This window comes from Astatotilapia calliptera, chromosome 15 (genome assembly GCF_964374335.1).
Source record: "Astatotilapia calliptera chromosome 15, fAstCal68.1, whole genome shotgun sequence".
Classification (NCBI taxonomy): Eukaryota; Metazoa; Chordata; class Actinopteri; order Cichliformes; family Cichlidae; genus Astatotilapia; species Astatotilapia calliptera.
The window spans coordinates 8,129,455-8,149,930 of NC_137436.1; the positions used below are offsets into that span (position 1 = coordinate 8,129,455).

At 37.8% G+C, this 20,476-nt stretch overlaps 2 protein-coding genes and 1 long non-coding RNA gene across 5 annotated transcripts; 1 reads left to right on the top strand and 2 right to left on the bottom strand.

Moving 5' to 3' along the window:
* Positions 1-53: 53 nt before the first annotated feature.
* Positions 54-3,513, bottom strand: armc1l (armadillo repeat containing 1, like). Of its 3 annotated transcripts, none has more exons than XM_026194736.2 (7): positions 3,374-3,513; positions 2,772-2,943; positions 1,582-1,673; positions 1,194-1,362; positions 992-1,105; positions 715-789; positions 54-607 (listed from the first exon to the last, which is right to left on the bottom strand). In XM_026194736.2, exons 2-7 carry the CDS (start codon positions 2,922-2,924, stop codon positions 413-415), a joined length of 798 nt encoding a protein of 265 aa, XP_026050521.1. In that variant the 5' UTR covers positions 2,925-2,943; positions 3,374-3,513; the 3' UTR covers positions 54-412. The 3 variants fall into 3 exon arrangements, with proteins under 3 accessions (XP_026050521.1, XP_026050522.1, XP_026050520.1); XM_026194737.2 differs by lacking the exon at positions 3,374-3,513 and adding an exon at positions 3,253-3,275; XM_026194735.2 differs by lacking the exon at positions 3,374-3,513 and adding an exon at positions 3,244-3,269.
* Positions 3,514-7,848, top strand: mtfr2 (mitochondrial fission regulator 2). The gene is made up of 8 exons (XM_026194734.2): positions 3,514-3,675; positions 4,355-4,537; positions 4,685-4,789; positions 5,889-6,013; positions 6,251-6,459; positions 6,570-6,849; positions 7,034-7,214; positions 7,327-7,848. The coding sequence occupies exons 2-8, from the start codon at positions 4,466-4,468 to the stop codon at positions 7,378-7,380; spliced, it is 1,026 nt and encodes a 341-aa protein (XP_026050519.2). The 5' UTR covers positions 3,514-3,675; positions 4,355-4,465; the 3' UTR covers positions 7,381-7,848.
* Positions 7,849-9,880: 2,032 nt separating this feature from the next.
* On the bottom strand, positions 9,881-16,219 carry LOC113006641 (uncharacterized). The gene is made up of 4 exons (XR_003269789.2): positions 16,062-16,219; positions 14,238-14,290; positions 13,568-13,648; positions 9,881-10,636 (listed from the first exon to the last, which is right to left on the bottom strand). It is a non-coding gene; the product is annotated as an uncharacterized LOC113006641 (long non-coding RNA).
* Between the last annotated feature and the right edge of the window lie 4,257 nt (positions 16,220-20,476).

The window sequence follows — 20,476 nt, forward strand, 5'->3', positions numbered from 1 at the left end:
TTACCTTATTTTGTTTTTCAAACTCTTTAGCCAAGAAAGAAAACAGAACAGAGTACAGTGACAACACAACATTTGTATTCTGTAGCATAAACCAGCAACAATTAAAAACAGGACAGAAAGAAGCAGTCAGGATTGTAAACAGTTTCTGTACATTTTAGGAGGAAATGAAATTTTAAAAACAGATTTGAAAGAAATATTTACACCGAATGAGGACAGATGATTCAAGCATTTTAGTTTCCAGTCAACTCAAACAATAAAAGAGATCTAGCCCAAAATCTGATCATCTCACAAGAACTGAAATGCTGACTTTACAGTAGAAGCCAGGACTCAGCTGTGGTTTCTCACAACAAGTAATGTCCATCCAAGTTAAATACACCGGAATGAGTCTTAAAAGCACCTCCCTGTGACTGATTCACCAGTAAAATGTTTTTGTGAGGAAACTGGCAGCAGCGTTGAGCCAGCTACCGCTGGAATCTTCCTTGGCTGTGGTGCGGGAAATTGCTCGATCGACCTCCCTCACAGGGCTCTCCTCTTCTTCTGGGAGGTAATCCGGCAGGGCTGAGTTTTGAGGCACATCCACTCCAGATGATTTCAAAGGAATATAAACCTGAAGACAATGTTATTTAAAAAACAAACAAATTCATAGTTAAACTTTAACTTACACTTCCATATCCTAATATTCTTTACTGAAAGTATATTCAAGTATCCAAGCACCTCTTCTCCTGCCTCATTCTTTATCACTTGTTGGGCCGACAACACCTTAGTGCCAGCGATGGCTGTTGCCAGACTCTGCAAATGGGACATCAGGGAAGAGTGTGAGGTTAATGAAAAATTACCTTTTCTTAAAAATGGTACAATTTCTAATTTTAAACATTTGATATGTTCTATTGTGAATAAAATGTGGTTTTACTTGACTTTATTTTCATTTTACACAGCATCCCAACTTTGTTGGTAAAATGTTGGGTTGTAAATGTTTGTCTTTGCTTGTTACCTCAGTGGGCAGGTCTGAACGGATGCGAACAGTACATCTCTTGGATGCCATTTGGAAAGTGAAGCTTATCACTCCTTTGACCTTCAGAAGAGCTTCCTCGCACAAACCTCGATGCTTAATGACAGAGAGATTACATAATTAAACTTACTGGTGATTATAATAGCTACATAAATGAACTGTATGTAAAAAGCAGTCGACTTACAGAGCTGTCCAAGCCCTGTATGTGCAGAGTGATGGACTTGGCCTTCTTGTTGGAAGAATTGAGAAAGAACTGGGGTTTCTTTCTTCTCTCAGGCGGAGGATTAGCAGGTGCATTGAGAATATCGTAAACTTCCTTGGCCAAAGAGGTGATATCAACAGAGAGACCATCTCTGTATGGAGAAAGGTTATATTTAATCATGTGCTTTGGAGGTGTGAACACTCACCTTCATTACAAACTTATAACTATGTTATTATGCAAAAAAAAAAAGGCACAGAATTTATGCATTGAAAAAGCAGCCAAGTATCACTGTAAATTTTACATAGCCACATTAAAATGCAAATGAAATAATGTGTTCATTCACAGGTAAAAGTAACCATGGGTGTGTCACCTTGCCAAAAGATTCTCCAAGCTCACCATCATACCCAGTTCATTCTTCATGGTGGGGATGTTGGTAGATAACTCAGCCAAGTAACGTAGGGTCTGAGGACAAAATAGCACAGAGAGGATTTATATACAGCCATGCTTACAGTTCAGCGACACAACAGTGGTATTATCAGTGCACATCAACTTTAGATTAAGTATCATATCACCCATTTCACATGCTTCATATAACCTGCACATAATATAGATTACAGGAGACTTTTCTCCCCCAAGGAATTAAGCAAGTATACTTAATAGGCATGGATGGGTCACCTCTAAGTAATCACCTTTATGTTTTGCTTTCAGAAAGGCTCACAGTGTGGGGGTTTAAACCTTCACATAACACATCAAAGATTCCTTCTTTACGACCATGAGGAGACAAATCCCTGAGAGGGCTGAATTAGGAAGATCAACCACTGTAAAAATCACATTATGAGCTTTAAAAACCTTCTTTAATTGGTAATAAGACTGGAAAACATGGAAAATATGTCTTTTAAATGATGCACAGTGGTGTAGTGATTAGCGCCACATCTCACAGCTAGAAGGTCCTAGGTTCAAATCCATCTGTCACGTTCTGTGTAGAGTTTGCATTAGCTATTTGCTGATGCACTGCCATTTAAAAATGAAAATGTAAAACAGCAGTTTGTCCATTAGATGGCACTCTGCTAAAAGGAAAGTTGCCTTTTAGCAATATGTTAACAGGGAATATAATCTTTGGAATATCACAAACAGGAGCCAGTCGGATCTGAGCAGAGCTGAAGTAGAGCGTAAAGAAGTTAACAAACAGCTGCCCATAACATTGTGTGTGTTTGAAAGAAAGAAAAGTGCTTGCTATATTGAAATATCAGACTTCTAAATCTCCAAATATTCTGTCTTACAAATCCTACATCTAATTAATAGGCAATTCTAAATTGGCTGTGAATGTGAGCATGAACATTTGTCACTATGTTTAGTCCTGCCACACAATAGATATGTCCACGGTGTACCCTGCCTTTAGTCTTATGACAGCTGGATAGGCTCCAGCCCAGCCTTGACCCAATGATGAAAGCTTTCACCTTCACTGGTCTCTCTCTTAAAAACAGAAAGCAACCTAATGTTATTAAAACTATGTAACTAATTGAAATTCAGAAATAATCTGAATCCCGTCCAATAACATACCTGTAGAGTTGCAAAAAGGACATCTGGGTTCTGGTGGTCCAGGAAGAGAACCAACCCAGGGAGACAGCCCTGATCCTGGACTATCACGTCGCGGTTCTGGGGCTCAGAAGCCAAGTCCCGGAGCTGACTCACCACCGACAGTGCATCCATCATCTTTAACAACTTTATCGGACTGTGAAAAACATTTACAAAGGAGTTAGTCATTCTCAACGTTTGGCATGTGGTGGACAAAATATCTACTTAAGAGTGTTAGGTAAAAGACGTGCGGCTGTTGAATAGCTTTTCCTATCCCAAAACTGTCCGGTGTGAGGTCATACTACAATTCCTAATGAATGTTTCAAAACTACCAACATTGTCAAACATACAGGCCGGATTAATGTTAACAAGTCAAGCAGCTACGCTGCCGTTGAGAATGTGGCTAGCCAAAGAAGCTAGCTAACTACTTTAGGAGAAAAGGCTAAATAAACTTAACAAAAAATACATTTCCTCTTTTTTCGCTCCATCTTCATAACCAGATATTGGGGGATCACTTTAACTGCTATTCTATTAAAATATATCACAGTTATAATTAAACTGTAGTTTTGTAGCTAAATGTTTCTTACCCAGGGCAGAAGCAGCTCGTGCACAAATACAAATTTGGTGCAATCACCCGATTGGTCGACTAGCCTCCGCTTACGCCGCAAAGTCGCCCACCCCTATTGGCTGCTCTTACTACTTCTGTATCCACAGCCAACCAGAAGACGTCTCGCTGCTGCAGCGTTATTTGACTTTACAGACTCCTTTTAATCTGAACGCGTGAGCGAAAAAAGGGAAGCTGCAGATTCTCGGTGAATATCATTTAGTTTACAGTATCGTCTGGGAACATGGCTTGGGAGAAATGTAGCTGCTAATTCACGTTTTGACGGTAAGTGCGACTATATGTTTTTTTTTTCTTTTTATCGTGTAAAATCCCGGAGGTGTCATGCACGTTAATTTTGATGATCCACGCAGCTTTTCCACTGCGGTGCCTCTCTGCCCCCACTGCTCAGAACGGCAGGACACTGTGTAACTTACACCTAAAGTCAGCCATGCTCTCTCCAGTGTGCTGGTACACTGAGAGATTGCTGCCGAATCAACATCCAGTAGTAGAGACCGACATTTGTCTCTCTGAGCATCAGTGATGGCAGCAACCGACCGTTGGCTGCACTTACTTTCATTTTGCTGTTGTAGGTTGTGTCCTGGTCATTCTCGTATGGGTTTAACGTTTTTCTGACCTTGACAATTCCAATGTTTAACTCTAACTGTCTGAAGCTACTTTGTTATCAATACAAACCTATGCATTCGTTATATTTTAAACTCTGTAAGTCTATAGGTTTGAGAGTCGTGGTGTTTCCTCTGCAGAGAAGTGGCAGATGAAGGAATCGGTGGTCACAGATTATCAGATTACTATAGTCATTATCATCATTATTGTTATTATTTTCCTAGTATCAATATTTGAACCATTATTTGTTTGTTGGTTTCATATGTGATTTTTACTGTGAGGCATTATCTTACTTTACGTATGTGTTATTTTTGGGTTTTTTGTTCTTGTTGTTTTGTTTCAGGTTTCAAGCATGTGACTTAGACCCATCCTTTCTGTGTTGGCCTCCCACCAAGACACTCAGCAGAAAGCAGAGCTTTGCAGTCATCAGCTGGTGCAAGAAAACATCCTTCCAATGTCCCTAGCAGAGGATGTTCTTTATGTGCTGCGCATCGTCCTGGAGTACTTTGGTGTTCCTCCAGACGTGGTATGTGCACAGACGCACTTGTGTCATTCTTTTGTTTTGCAATACTCAAACTCCTGAGGCATCCGTGGGTTGCTTGAATCAGTGAACTGTTAAATCTGACGTTGCGACATTATGTTTCTGTCTTGTCTGTGTCATCGTGCATTTTAGCTGGTTCCAGTGTGGAATAGTCCGCTGTGCGGTCAGTATCGCAGCATTGTGCGGATGATTGGATCAAATCTCCCACTGACACCGACACCACGTGTCCAGTTTCAGGTATTGTACAATCTGTGTTTTACAAAACATGTTTGACTTTACCCAGTCAGCACTGCTGGCTAAATGAGTCCATACACTTGCATGCACGGTTGCATATAATATACAACACAAATGGCTATTTGCAATGAAAACAATACATTTCTCTTGTACATGCATAAAACAATCAAGAGCTGCAGTTGATAAGGGTGACCACATTTTGATTTCCAAAAAAGAGGACACTTGGCTCAGTCATGAAGAACTTGCTTAAAGAAACATATTTAACATATTTAAACGATGCCTTCTCTGTGCGGTTAATGAATTGTAAACTATGTCATATAGGCTTTTACAAGTCAACAAGTGCAAAAAAAACTTGAATTAAATAATGGTACAGAAATAATGCCTCATCTGCATAAGAAAAATTACCAGTACTTGGTCGATACGAGGGAAATTTCTTTTGCAATTCATTTGAAAAGATCCATTTGTGCTTTGGGATCTTTTAAACATTATTACGCGCGTTGCTGTGCGCTGTCTGTCCCGTGTGTAAGCGTAGAACAACTCACAAAGCAGCAGCACACATGGGTCCTCTGTCGGAATATAGGAAAGCCTGGACATTTTTATCAATCTCGAAAATCCCCCCGGACAGAACGTGAAAAGTGGACATGTCCGGGGAAAAGAGGACAGTTGGTCACCCTACAGTTGATCAATGTAACATTTGGCATGTTGACAGCTTTTTAATTAAAAACTATTTAATTCATTCATTCTACAGTTGTCCATGTTGTTGTTGATAATAACAATAATAGCAGTCTGTGTCCCCACACTACAGACTTCTTTTCTATCTTAAAGAGGAGCTGCAGCTTTTGGCACTTGTGCATTGACTTCATTTTCCCTCCCTGGAGCTTTCCTCTTGCTTTGCTGGTGGACTTGGTGGGCTTTAAGGAAATATAAGAGGAATGACCACCCATACTGTCTCTAATTGTCCTTGTCTGCAATAGAATATAATCAAGGCTTCACTATGAAAAGAAGTTAATGTTATCATAACTGTTTTTAGAATCTCTTGACTCTTATTTCTCTTGTGTACTCGTTTACAGCGTGTAATCCCTCCTTATCCTTGTCTCCTCAGGTCGCTTTGCTCGGCCATAGGCACCATGAATATATCGAGCCCATTGTGGACACACCAGCCATCCCTTCCTTTGCTGATGTCATGTGGGTGTTTGAGGATGAGGGTGACAGCTGTGCTAAAACGAGGTAAAAACAAAAATGACACAGCACAGATAAAATCACCCTCCCTGCAACCCTGAATTCCATAAAAGTAAACATACAAATTCACTCATTAGGCAGTCTTGTTGGATGTGATTAATGTCACTGCATTTACACAGAATCTTACCTTTTTATGTTTGTGAGATGAAAGGACAGCATTGATCATTCTGTCCAGACAACTGTAAGACATTAAATTAATATACGAATGATGTGGGGTCTCCGTAGGAACCACCTACCTCCAGTAAGGCGAAGTACTGTAAATCAAGATGTGATGAGATGTCCAGAACCAGCATTCATACGAGCTCAGAGAGGAGGGCCACCTGTAAGACAGACGCCTGATTCAGAAGCTCTGAAGAAGATCACAGCGCTGGAGAGTGAGCTGCTGAAACTGCGAGCTCAGATTGCTTTGATAGTTACTGCTGCTCCAGCCTCAGGTACACAATGTGTTTGTCTTTGTCCCATTTTTCAAGATGCTTTCATCTTCTCAGAACACCAACTGAGTGTTTCTTTCTTTTTTCTTGTTTTATTTTTCATCGTGTTTTAGGTCTGGTTGAATCCCCAAATGAGCCTGCCTCACCTGGGATTTCCCTTTCCCATCCACTTCCAGCGCTCACCTCCACACCTCGCCATGTGGCTCCTCCTCCTCCACCACCACCCCCTCCTCCTCCCTGCCCTAGCATTTTCACTGGGTCAAAGGAAAGGAAGGATGAGAAAGATCTCGATAAGGGTCACCAGAGGACCAAGGGGTCTGAAAATAAAGGGATGCCCTCCATGCTGGATGTTCTAAAGGACTTAAATCATGTTAAACTGCGCTCAGTGAAGAGGTAAATATGCAGATTTAAAGAAAACTAATCATTAAAAATGTAACTCTTTATATCTGAAGCTGCAGAATGCTTTCTTCATTGCACCAGTAGTTCAGCATCCTGGCGTTTCCTGCTTGTTTTCCTGTAATTTGAAGTAGATCTTTCCCCCCCCCACCTAACAAAGCATATTCATTCTGTTTTGCAGATCTCCAGGGGGCAAACCAGTTAGGAGGCGCAGTAAAGGAGGTACGGCATTGCTTAATGACCCGGCAGCTCTGATTGCTGAAGCACTGAAGAAAAAGTTCACCCATCTCCGCCACAACACTTCCTCTGACAAAGAGAACTCCCTTGAGCTCTCACCTTTCGGCAGTCCTGAGTCACCTAAGGTTTGTTTTCCATAGATGCGCTGAGATCTTTGAGAAGTTAAAAAATGTTATCCATCCCCTATGATGATGTGCTTGAAGGAGAGTTCCTAACCTGACACCTCTTCTGTTGCAGGTTCCTCACCCCCCTCGGCGAAGTCGGGGACACCGCCACCTGTTACATCATTAAAGAGTGACATCAGCATCAACAGCTCCTACAGATGTGCCTCACAGCGGATTACTACTGCAGCTACTGACTTGTGTTTTTGCTTGTCCTTACTTTGTCTTATTATGGACTACAATGTGCTTGTCTCTGTGTCTGTTGGGATTTTAAATGTGCTAACTATGTTAAAATGTGTATGTTTCTAAGCTGCTGTAAACAAAGGGGTTTGTACACAAAGGTTTTTTTTGTCATTGGATTCTTAACTGTTTTAACTGTTCTTAGCAATATGTTTGTGCAAACCACCTTTTAAAGCAAATAATATAATGAATTTCAGGTAAGCGGTGCAGCTTGCCTGCATTAATGTTTCACTTTGTGAGCCCTACCTTCTTACCTCAACCAAGTGAAATCTGTAAGAGTGGATTCTGAGATTCATAGAGCTCTATTCTATGCAACTGTTAGCAGGATATTTCTATTTTATTAAAGAGTTAAAGTGCACTGATGAAAGTGTTGTTATCTTAATTTTTCAATTTATAACAGACTTTATACAGTTTTCTCAGACAGGCATGAACATTTTCGCACTTTTCTCTCTTGTTTAAGCCATCTCAAAGTTCAAACCTTGTTGAAAAATCAGTGCAGTATTATAGATTGAAATCGAAGGCACCCGCAGGTGACAACATTTAGTCGACATTGTCTGTTTGTTGCGGAGAAAACTTACAAACATACAGTACAGCACTTCAGAGTCACACTGCTAGCGATCGAAGATTTATGTAACTTAACATTGATTGAAATGGTCAACAGCCAATTAGGACGCAGAACACAATGCACAGTAAAAAAAAAAAAAAAATGCAATATTGCACAAAATTAAAATCCGCAAAACAGCGAGGCCGCGAAAGGTGAACCACGTTATAGCGAGGGACAACTGTACACTACAATTTCGGCCTCTTTAGGTTTCTACTGGCATGCATTTGACAGGGGCAGTAGCAATATTTTGGAAAGGGAAACCTCTCACACACTCATAAGAGGAAGCTGCTTACTTTTTCCTGGCACTGCATCTTCCACAGGTTACACACAGTGACACTGATTGACCAATAATGACAGTGTAACACAAAAAAATGTTCATTACAATAGAAATCCTGCTAGTAATTGTCAGCTTATAGTCAGTTTTACTGTCATTTATTTAGGATGCCTTGTTATCTTCTTCTCTTTTCTCACTTTCTTAATCAACATTTCATACTTGTCAGTATTATGAAGTATTTGCTCTGACTGATTACGTAGGATCCCAAAAGACTTCATTCTTCTCACTGAATTTATGTCAATCTAATTCTTGACATTTTGACGCCTTAGATATTATGGACACCTGAAATAAATTACACCTGTTCAAAAAAACAAAAAACTGGATTACACAAACATATTTCATATTTCACCAGCAGGTTGGATGTCTGTTTATTTTTGGAGATAAGAAAGAAATGTGCTGAATGATATTTCTCTCTGTGGTAAAAATGCATAATTTTGATACTTTTCATATAATCTGATATTTGTAGTGGTATTGTGACTTCCCTAGAATCTGAGACATTCAGCTCAGCCAGCTAAATGACATTTTGGCCCACAATCTTATATGTTCCTCAGTTTTCAGTTGATGCAAAGGAGAACATTGTGAAACACAGGTTCATTACACTAACCCAAGTCCACTAGGGAGACCATATTGAGAATGGTGAACACACAAAACACAGATGCCAATGAGTAGAGGGCATCAGGACTATTCGTTGGTCTTACACAAGTCAGTAAACACTGGAACAACTGCTAACTGTGCTCCTCTGGATACTCTCCTGAGTTGAAGAATACTTTTGAAGGACTGCTGTCTGGTCATTGAGCTTTACTACTTTGCTATGGAACATTTTAGTAATTTTTCTGTTACAACTTAACATGCTTGTGGTGTTACACTAGAATTACAGAATTATGTTTTTGAGTTTTGCCTTAAATTACAGTTCAAACAAGTGTGTCACAAACTTTCTGTGTTAAGTGGAAGTGCACGTTTGTAATTGTGCAATGCTTAAAAAAATTGATTTAAAGAAGTATGGTTTTGTTATTGTACCGCTTTTAAAATGTTTCAATATTTTAGATATTTTTGTTTAAAGTACAAGGATTTACAAAATCCCTTTATCATTGACAGAAGTCATCTTGCCTATAGACCAATACATATTTTTTAAGGTGGTCATTCAATCTCAAATCAGCCAATGTTAAGAAAATTTCCTGCTTGACCTTTTCTAATTTGCATAAAGATTTTGTCGTGTTTGAACATAATCAGTACTGTGAAATTTTAGGTTCGCATCAATAATATCATATCAGTTTTATTTTTTTGGAAAAACTTTCCACTGACCCACTTTCAGGTCTTCTTTAAGAACACATCAATGTTCAGTATTTGAACATAAATATTTCAAACTCCATTAAAGATAAAAGTCTGTATTTTCTCTTGTTGTTTTTTACCATCAAGTTTTGGCTAGTTAAAATATGAAAAAAAAGTCCAATGTTTGTTCACAGCAATTTAATTTCTGAATGATATGTAGTTGAATTTTACAATACCAAAAAATAAACCATATAGAATACTTGTCACAAAAAAAGGGGAAAAAATGCATATCAGATGCTATATATGGCAATGCTTGAAAATGAACATCTCAAAAACTGTACTCAAATTAGAATAAAAATAATAATCTATTTAAATTTCTAGAACATTCTCCAATTTGCAATAGACATATTATGGTTCAGTTTGGACATATATATTGGAGCATCTAATTTTTTATTACCATTGGCCTACCCTTGGTAAGCTTAAGTTCCCAAAAGAAAAGTATTTTATTTGAGTTTTACTACTGTGATTCAGATTTATAAAGGGGTTTATAAAATAGCATAAAAAACATAATTAATTTGAGCTGGGTTAGAGATTATTTTTCCTGATTGGTCCCAAATCTGTGTAATGTCTTTAAAATCTGTACAAAATATGTAATATGTACTATGTAATTTTAGTTTCATATATCAAGTACTTTTCAAGATATATTCTTGTGAAAAAAGGTCCGTCAACCCGCTTTAAAGCCAACAGGAAGAAATTAGCTGCTGCATTAAAAAAAATTGACTTCTACTTGCTTTTATAGTAACACTTGATTACAGCAGCTTGGGGTTTGAGAAATGAAATTTACAAAATTATCTAAAAAAAAAAAAAAAAACCAAATTGTTGCAGGATCAACTGTAATTGCCCAAGCAGAAATGTTATGATTGTCATCCTCTTCTTTCACTGTGAGAAATACAAAACAGAAAAAAGAAACATCATACATTGTTTATATATAGTCAGATACATAAATAATTGAAAAGCCACCAAATACAATCAGGAGTATCCCTTATTCCATACATCCATTCATCCATAGCTTTAATTCACAGCAAAAATATTGCATTAACTTTTGTAGAAATTAAAGCCATTTATACACAACCCAAAGGAGTTTCCAAATCAGTCTGGTTCATTCTTAAAAAAAGATGTGCACTGACCCAGTCAGTAACACCCAAAGGCCTGGAAGACCACAGAATACAAGTGGGTGATCACAGAATTTTCTGTGGTTAAGAAAAACAATGTCACAACATTGAACTAAGTGAAGAACACTCTTTAGGAGTTACATGTATAACTGTCAAAATCTACAATCATGCGACACCTTCACGAAGTAAAATAGAGACAGTTTATAACAAGGAAGGAATCTCTTGTTACAATAAAGAACAGGTAGATTAGACTTTGCCAGAAAACATTTATATGGGCCTCCACAGTTCTGAAAAAAAGAAAAGGAAAAAAAAAACATGTGTTCGGGCAGATGAAACCAATAATGATCTGTACCGGAATTACTAAGAAGCATCCAAAGGATGTTTGCCTATGAAACATGGTTGAGGCAGTGTTATGGTATGCATGGTTCTCAGTGGAACCCAGCCACTAATTTATATTGATTTATTAAGCCAAATGCAGCAAAACTGATGGAGCAGTGCTTAATGGTGCCATTGGATAGTGATCCAAAGCAAATGCAACAGCTGCCAAAGATTTTCTAAAGGCAAAGAAATGAGAAATTCTTTAATGGTCAAGCGAACCTGATCTCAACCTAACAGAGTAGCTTTTCAGTTACTGAATACAAAACTGAAGGTAGAGAGACCCACAAACAAGCAGCAACTAAAGATGGCTAGATAATATGAGACACAAATTGTCATGATCCTGGGTCCTTTTGACCCAGCGTTTTGTGTTTTCTGTTATTGTGATTTTGGTTCTGTTCTTCCTCTGTTTAGTGTTTATTCGGTTCTGCCCATGTATTCCTGTGTTAAGTCCATGTTTCTTAGTCCGTGTCCTTGCATGTGTAAGTTCCTGTTTTATTGAGAAGGTCTCTGTCTTATGTCAGTGTGTTCTATTTACGTTTCCCCTGCCTCGTCAGCTGTTATATCTTTCAGGTGTGTTCCCCTCCTGTTTCCCATCCCCTGATTCCTGGCGCGTGTATTTATAGTGTGTGTTACCTCGTCCTTGTTGCTGGTTCGTCTGTGTTATTTGGCGTTTTCGTGTCTGTGAATCTCCTGCCGTCATCCTGTGAATTCTCCCTACAAGTTGCTTTCTCTCGTGTTCAGGTTTGGTGTTTAGGTTTTAGTTTTCTCAGTGTAGTTTGTCTAAGTTCGGTTTCTCGCCACACTCTCCTTTTGTTTGTTATCACTCGAGTTTTGTGTCAATAAAGCCCTCTCATTTCAACAACAACAACAACAATCTTTATTTATAGAGCACATTTAAAAGCCTTGGGCATACCAAAGTGCTTTACATAAAACAATAAAAGGTTCAAACATTGATAAAGGATAAATAAAAATAACGAGTTATGTTCATAGATAAAAGCTACCAATAAGAATGACTACAGCACATGGGTAATAGCAAGATAAAAGCTGTACCACCATAATAAAAGACACCAATAGAAAGATAGGAGGGAATTAATACAAGAGGTCAATAGGTCACAGCAACCAAACAAACAAACAAACAAACCAGCAATTAAAAGGTGGAGAAGGCAAGTTTAAAAAGATATGTTTTAAGCTGTGATTTAAAAGAATGAATAGAATCAGATGCCCGGATGCCAATCGGGAGATTGTTCCACAGCACAGGTGCAACAAGAGCAAACGATCGATCACCTCTAGTCTTAAGTCGAGATCTGGGCTGAGCCAGCAGTAACTGTGACGATGACCTTAAAGCCCTAGCAGGAGCATAAGGGTTTAAAAGGTCCTTAAGGTAGCTGGGTGCAGTGTTGTTAGTAATTTTAAAAGTAAACAACAAAATTTTAAATTGAATACGATATTTGACAGGCAACCAGTGCATATCCGTATCTTGGGTCCTTTGATAAATTCACACGGCTTGCCCCGGCAACCCGTGACAGAAATTCCTTTGGGGTTGCATCAGGAAGGCTATCCAGCATAAAAATCTGTGAAATAAAAAATGGAGTACCCTCTGTTGAATCAGGGAGTGGCCAAAAGTAGCTATAGGATTTCTTGAAATAATTCTAAAATAATTTATTTAGACTGATATGTATTACCAATTACTTTTTGGTGGAGATTGTGTCATTGTACAAATACGTACTTTACCTAGCTGGATTTATAATTTTGCAATCTAATCTTTCTTTTACAAGCTTTTACAAATGTTGGTTTCATCTGTCTAAACAGTGTTATTTCAAAACTGGGCAGTCTTTCTTGAAATGTTTTTCAGCAAAGTCTAATCTGGTCCTTTTGTTCATGAGGTTAGGAAAAATATCTTGGGGTAAACCCTCATACAGCATCACATTCACTAAGTTGTCTAGTGATTATAGACTCAACAAAAATATTCCACATGTTGTGAATGTTGATAAAGGATTTTTCTTTGTTATTACATTTTTGATTTAGACACTCCTGAAAGTTTCTACTCTGGTCAAGAATTCTCATTAACAGCTTCCAAATCCAAATCCAAGTCACATCTTTATGACTTAACTTCATATCCATTAGTTTACAAAGTTGAAACTAAGCAAAAGGTGTTACTGTCCGTTATATTTATGCAAAAACATGGATCCGACATTCCACAACTGTCATAATGAAGTTCTTTAAGTATGTTTACGGGTGAATTTGTTTTGAGTCTGAATTTTAAAAAGGGCATTGCAAGAAAAACAACTGAAGTTTTGCTTGATCTAAAAAAATGTTTTACCTTTTGGTATGCTGAACCTTTTAGTCTATCTCCATTGGGGTGACGTCGTCATCCATGGAGGAGACAAATGGTCCAGCAGCACTGAATGGAAAATAAAGGCAAATGCATAAACCACAACACCTGTTTATTTAAGCAGTGGCAATAACAGTATGTTGTAAATTAATTTTTAAACAGTACATAATGGAACTTGCTTAAAATTAAAAATTAAATGTCTAGTCTATTCTACAAAGCAGAATTCAAAGCTTATTGTAAGCTGTTAAATCTGCTTAATTCTGCAGAGTATTTTAAGCTTACTAGTTTTCTACTTTTCTACTAGTTTATACTAGTTCAACAAAAAGGTTATCCCTCTCAGGCTCAAATTAAGTTTTTGTTGCTAATGCACAAAAGAATACCTGCAGTGGTACTTCTGAGTAAAAAAAAAACCTCATAAAATATGTATGTGGGGTAATCAGGTTGTTTCAAATCTGCAATGCCTGCCTTGAGAGGGTTATACATCTATACATGTATACAAACAGGTACTGAATATAGATCAACAATAATGTAATGAAGTTTGTCAGTTTGTGTTTAATGTAATAAACACAAACTGTGTGTTTAATGTAATAAACACAAACTGTGTGTTTAATGTAATAAACACAAACTGACAATGTAAGTAGAAAAGTGTGTAAGTTACCGGCCAGGAACTGGTTGTTCACCGTAAGCAGTCCAGTCCATCGGTTCTGGTTCCTGGAATGCAAAAAAAAGAAAAACAAACAAAAAACACATGATTCATATCACATTGTGTCGCATTGTAGTGCTATTATACTGCTATGAAAAGCATGTTGTCCTGGATATGGTCTGTTTGTTGCTAAACCCTATGAAAACCTTACTTCGTGGGCAGCGCTAGTAAACGTATTTGGCGTAATGGGTGATGGTTTGCCCTTGATCACAAGGTTAAACTCAACCTGCAATTAAACAAAAAAGCTTTATGGAGTTAAATATATTATATAATGGTTATATTATAATACCAAATACTTTTTAAAGCTAAAATTCAACCTTACATATGAGCGATGTGGAATGGCAAGATACACGTTGATAGCGTCCATTTTTCCGGAAGTACGTCAACACGTACAAACTTGGCGTGCTATCATGTCTAACTATTCATGACACAAATGAATGCTATTCACAGATATATATGTACATAAATGCTCGTCATGCAAAACTATTAGTTATTGTATTTTAGTATTTTTAAAACCATTTAATTCCTAATATTTTTTAATTTATGTTTTAGTTTTCTGTTTCTGTTGAAAGCATATATTTGTATTTTACAAAGTAAACACAATTTATGTTTAAATAATGAAAAATATAAAAGCACTAATTTTCTTTTTATGAAAATTATTAACTTTTAACAAGATTTTTAACTAGGTATTCCCTCTATGCTGAAGATGCACTATTTAACATGTGCTCTCAAATGAAGTGTACACAGTCTCTCACTCTCACTTTGGTTTAGCTCAAAACGCACTTCTTCTTTTTGTCTAAACAGTGTACAGTACGATGAATGTGGTTTACGGTCCACACTTCCCCAGTATCTCAAATAAGAGAAAAAGAAGATAGCCTTCCTCACTGGCAGGATTAGATGCATATATTAGATGCTTCAAAGAGTCATTTTGTAATTATCAATAGCAACTTCAAAGTTCAGGAAGAGGCCAGCTGACTTCAGTATGTATTTGCATGTATTTTTGCATCTCTAGCATGTTTTTTGGGGGGGTTTTTTTGGTCTCACAAGTAGGTTGTGGATGAATAGTCAAATTTTTTAGGAAGTGTCAGGGTGCTGGGTTTTTAGTTTTGAATTCATGATTCTTTCCTTTACATTATGAAGATGATTTAAGTTCAAGCTTTATATAGTTTAATCTTGAGTTTGGTTCTTTGAGTCTATGTCTTTGAGCTTATTTGTATTTCTACTACAGTCAGGTTCCTTTTGTGTCTTTGTCTCATCCCTGTGTTTCCTGTGAGAGTTTGTCGTGTTCTCTGAGTTTATGTTTCCCCAGTCATGTCTTTATTATTGCATAGTTCCCATTTCTGTATAGCTGTATATCCCAGATTCTGTAAAGTTATTTATTTCATATTCTGTATAGTTTTTTTCATATTTATATCCTGTTCATATCCTGTACATAGCTTGTACTCACTACAGCCTGTACATACTTATAGTTATAGAATATTCACAACATACTTCATACCGTGTACATTATAACATACCATAATAGACCCATTTCTGTAATATACTCACATATCTATATTATTGCTAATATATATTGTAATATATCTATATCACTAAAGCACTTCTGGATGGATGCAAACTGCATTTCGTTGCCCTGTACCTGTGCATGTGCAATGACAATAAAGTTGAATTCTATTCTATTCTATTCTATTCTATTTATTCTCTCTCTGTCTGATTTTTTTTCCTGTTTGTGATCTCCCTATGTGTCTCACTCCCTCTCTCTGTCTCTGTCTCACTTACCTGTTCCTTTGTTCCTCTCCTTGTGTTTCATCCTTGTCTCCTCAGCCTGTCTCCTCATGTTTGCTCCATGTCTCCCTTAATGTTCCAGGTTATACTCCTTTTCCCAGAAGTGAGGGATTTCGTCAGCTGTAAAGGAATCAGTTGCACAGAGGTGAGCTGATTACCACCAGCTTCTAGGTGTGTCAGACAGGAATGCAGGTAAACAGGAAGAACCCTGCCTTTGAAGCAAACTAGGAGTTTTACAGATGGTTATGGGAGGCGCAGGAGAAAATGTCAGCTCGACACAAAAGGATATCATGAAAGTTTCTATTTCTAAGTAAAGTGACCCAGTATTATCTGCATGGTAGTCCATAAAAAGAGCTGGGTAAAATTCCCTAAATTTTTAGGAAAAGTGCTTAAATGCTTTCTTTAATAACTTATTTACCAGAGGACACATGAAACCATTCTTTATGACAGGAAAGAAGATAATTCTGTTCCACAATTCATAGCCATGCACCCTCACACTGTTCGCGAAGACAATCAATAAATATGCCAAAGTATTGCAGATCATGAAATGTTCTTTAGAAGTATATTTCCATATCCTGCTGATACATGTTGAATTTTCAACAACAAGTTAACTATAAACGATAGTTAATTCTCCTACACAGTCTTCCTTAAACTCATGACGTTTTCTACTAAGTTCAAGGAAGAGTGACAAGGAAAAGGGAGTAGGTGGCCTGTCTGCCTGATAGACAAAGTTATTGGTCTGTCAGCCTTTATCGCTCCTTCTGGCCAACTGGCTGATCTCGGGGGCTCTAAGTGTTAAATCATACCTTTTGGTTTATTCAACTCAGCTGTTATATTTCAACAACACATGAATATTGTTGTTAATGTTATCAATGATTGTGCTGTTGGTTTAAACAATGGGTCCTTTGTCACACATTACCCCTTTTTGCATTCTTTAGTAACTTCTGTTGCTGCTGTAAGCAACAGACAGCTGACAGCTGTTGTGGAAATTTATTAACAAAGCCTGCAGACACAATGAGCAGTTAAAACCCAACACTTTATTTCCCATGCATGAGGAGAGACGTCAGTCACGGGGCACTGAAAGTCGTCTCTGACAATGAACAGTTCAGGTCCCTTTTAAACACTGTCACGGAACAAAAGGCTTTTACAGTTGCAGTTCACACCTTGGCTCTAAACAGAAAACTCTCTATCACCTGTGTGAATCTCCCCCACTCTGGGGTCAAGTCTTCCTGTGTGAGCTTCCGTCTCCTGGGAGACATTCACCAGTTTCTCACCGTCTGTTTCCCAGCGTGAATGAGGTGTGAACCAGACATACTAAACTAAATAACATGAAAGCATTTCATCAAGACAATACATTAAAGGACAATACGCTAAAGAGAAATCCCACAACACAGCTCACAAAATGGGTAACTCTTTGAGGCACTCATAACTATTAACTATTATTAGTAACTATTATTAACTATTATCTCCCGTTTCTCTTGTGTGCTGTGCCATAGTGTGTAATCCCACCTTGTCCAATTTTATAGTTCCTGGTTGTTAGGTTTCAGTTTTGTTTCTGTGCTAGTATTTCTAGCTCCCTAGTTCAATTGTATATCCTGAGTTCTAGTTCTTAGGTTATGTTATTTGGCTTCCCTGTGTTCTGTGTTGTGTACTCTGTGCCTTCCTGTCCCATGTCTCAGGTCCTAATGTTCTGTCTCCCCTGTCTCTGTTCTAAGTTTACTTATCTTAAGTTCAGTCAGTGTGTTTCCTGTTTTACTTTGAAGGTCCGTGTCTTATGTCAGTGTATTCAGTTTTGCTTCCTCCATACTACCATCTAAATTATGATTTTACAGATTTAATGTTTGAAAGTGCCAATAAACTTTCAGAAGCTATAATGAAATGTTTGTTACTTATTTTTTTAAATCCACTGTTATGCAAATTAACTTGGCACAAAAAGGAAATTTATGTTTGGTTGATTATTATGTTGTTATAACAATGCCTCTTAGCAGTAAATCTTATATATTTGGAAAGCATGTTTATTTCCCCTTAAATGGTGCCACATTTTAAGGAAAATGAGTGTGTAGGTTGAGCAGCAGAACTGAGTATGCGGATTGTGCCCATAGAAAAACTTGCCAAATCTTCCCTGCCAATGCCAAACAGCTTAATCTGCTATTGACTCTGGTTTGGTCCTGTTTACTGGATTGGATGATTGAAGTCTGCAGAAACAAGACAATTCAAGAACTTATTCATTTAACAAACAGGCGTTTCAATAGCATATGGAAGAACCATACAAAGCCACAACAACTTGACACTTCTTTCTCATGCTAGTCACCAGCTTGGTTCCACACTGCTGTGGGATGGCTTCTGGTTCTTCAACTAGAATTTGTCACAAGTCAGCCAATTGTTTCTGTTTGTCACTCTGGCACAAACAGCACAGCATCCCACAAATGTTCAATGGGTTTGAGGTCAGGACGGCAGGCAGGCTATTCCATCCTCTCCACTCTAAATTCTGGAGGTAGTCTCTGATAAACTGAGCTTTGTCATCTTGGAGGATAGGTTTTGGTCCCAGAACTTAGAGACATGGGATTATCGCTGGTTGCAAACTCTCATCTTGATATGTAACTGCACTGAGATTGCCTCCAATTATGACAAGTCTTGTTTCTTCAGTGAGGGAGATGCTGCCAAACATGATCACACTGTCTCCACCAAAAGCTATGACAGTCTGAACGTACGATCTAGCTGCTGTAGGCAGAATCCAGATTCAATGTTCCTCCACATGTTTCCTGACTCAGTGTAGGTCAAGCTACTTGAAAAAAGTAATTAGTTACTAATTACTGATTACTTCTCCAAAAAAGGAATCCCATTACTTTACTGATTACTTATTTTCAAAAGTAATTAGTTACTTCGTTACTTCGTTACTTTTCAAAAACATGATACATAACCATAATACACAATAAAGCAATAGACCTTTCAGCCCAATTCTATTTTCTCTGCATAATCCATCATATAACATTGAATCAAATGGAAAGCCTCTTTCTAACAATTGTTTTATTTGTTTTAATCTTTTAATTTTATGCACATTGCATTAAGCAAAAAATTTAATTATATGCAGCTGTTTTTGACTTGAAGAAATTGTTTAACATTTAAACCTATTTTCTGCATATTCCAGCATATAAAATAAAATAATGTTTTGTGTTTACACTCACTCTTTTAAATAGATGCAAGTAAAACACAGCAAAATATAAATCAAATCAAGTAGTTCCATAACTACATGGAAGTAAGTACTTCCATGCTTTAAACGCTGCATGGTCGTTCTCACGTCTGTTGCTGCCACAGGCATTGCACGTGCTTACATCATTGTCATGAGACACTCTCACAAACAAAATCATGACAGTTTATGCAGTAACGCAGCGTGCTTATAGGAAAATAACAGTAATCTCATTACTTTTTTGCAATAGTAATCCCTTACATTACTTGTTAATTGAAAAAAGTAATCAGATTACAGTAATGCATTACTGCCCATCTCTGTTTCTGACAGCAGCGCAAACAGGCCTGATGGTGAAGAGTAGTCATAGTAGGCCTCCTTGCAGCCCTGTGAGTTGGGACATTGGCTGTGTGCAGTCTGTTCCAGATTGTCTCAGTATCTCATTCTGAAAAATCTGTAAAAGACTGCCTACTGCTCCTAAGTGCCGACAGGGTGAGGAACCAGTCATCCTGTGGTGTCATCTTTTTAGAACACCCACTTTGCGGCCTGCCTGTGACATCTCCCATTATCTGAAACTCGGTCTTCAATTTCGAGATGATACTTGGGCTCACTCCAAGTAATGCTGCAACTTGTGTTCACAGAACACCAGCTTGAAGTTGTCCTATGGCACAAGACCTATCCAGATCAGTCAAATATGGCATACTTGGAGCAGACAACAAGTGACGCTATAACAGGGTCCATGCTCACAGGTGTTGCCAGTCAGGCAGCTGAAGCTCAAAAAGAAACTTAAAACAAGACTCAATAGCAGAATAAGCTGTTGGGCAATGGCAGAGAAAATTTTGGCAAATTTTTAATGGGTGCAACTCACATACTCAAATCTGCCGCTCAACCCACAAATGTATTTTTCCTACAATTTTTGCACCACTTAAGGGGAAATAAACAAGTTTTACAGTCGTATGAGATTTATTGCAAATAAGTATTTCAACAAACTTTTAGTGCAGTTTATTTCGTTTCTGTATATTTCTATTCCACTAGATGTCAGCATTCAGCATGCTGAAATATACTTTGACTAATGTGTTTAAACGCGGCCTGAATGGCAACAACCAGATTGTTTGTTCTCTAAGATCACCAACATGTGCGAACTACTCGGGGACGATTGTTTTATAGAGTTAACACAGAAATGACATCCATTTACTTATAAAAGTGAAATAATGTGGTAGTTGTA

What these genes read in the sequence shown, in the direction of transcription:
- mtfr2 (XM_026194734.2), top strand. Translation starts at nt 4,466, where the DNA reads ATGTCCCTAGCAGAGGATGTTCTTTATGTGCTGCGCATCGTCCTGGAG. An exon ending in TTGGTGTTCCTCCAGACGTG is followed by an intron (nt 4,538 to 4,684) that starts GTATGTGCACAG and finishes CGTGCATTTTAG; the next exon opens with CTGGTTCCAGTGTGGAATAG. An exon ending in GACAGCTGTGCTAAAACGAG is followed by an intron (nt 6,014 to 6,250) that starts GTAAAAACAAAA and finishes GGGTCTCCGTAG; the next exon opens with GAACCACCTACCTCCAGTAA.
- armc1l (XM_026194735.2), bottom strand. An exon ending in TCCTTTTTGCAACTCTACAG is followed by an intron (nt 1,674 to 2,771) that starts GTATGTTATTGG and finishes TTTTGTCCTCAG; the next exon opens with ACCCTACGTTACTTGGCTGA. An exon ending in AGAATGAGGCAGGAGAAGAG is followed by an intron (nt 608 to 714) that starts GTGCTTGGATAC and finishes CATTGTCTTCAG; the next exon opens with GTTTATATTCCTTTGAAATC.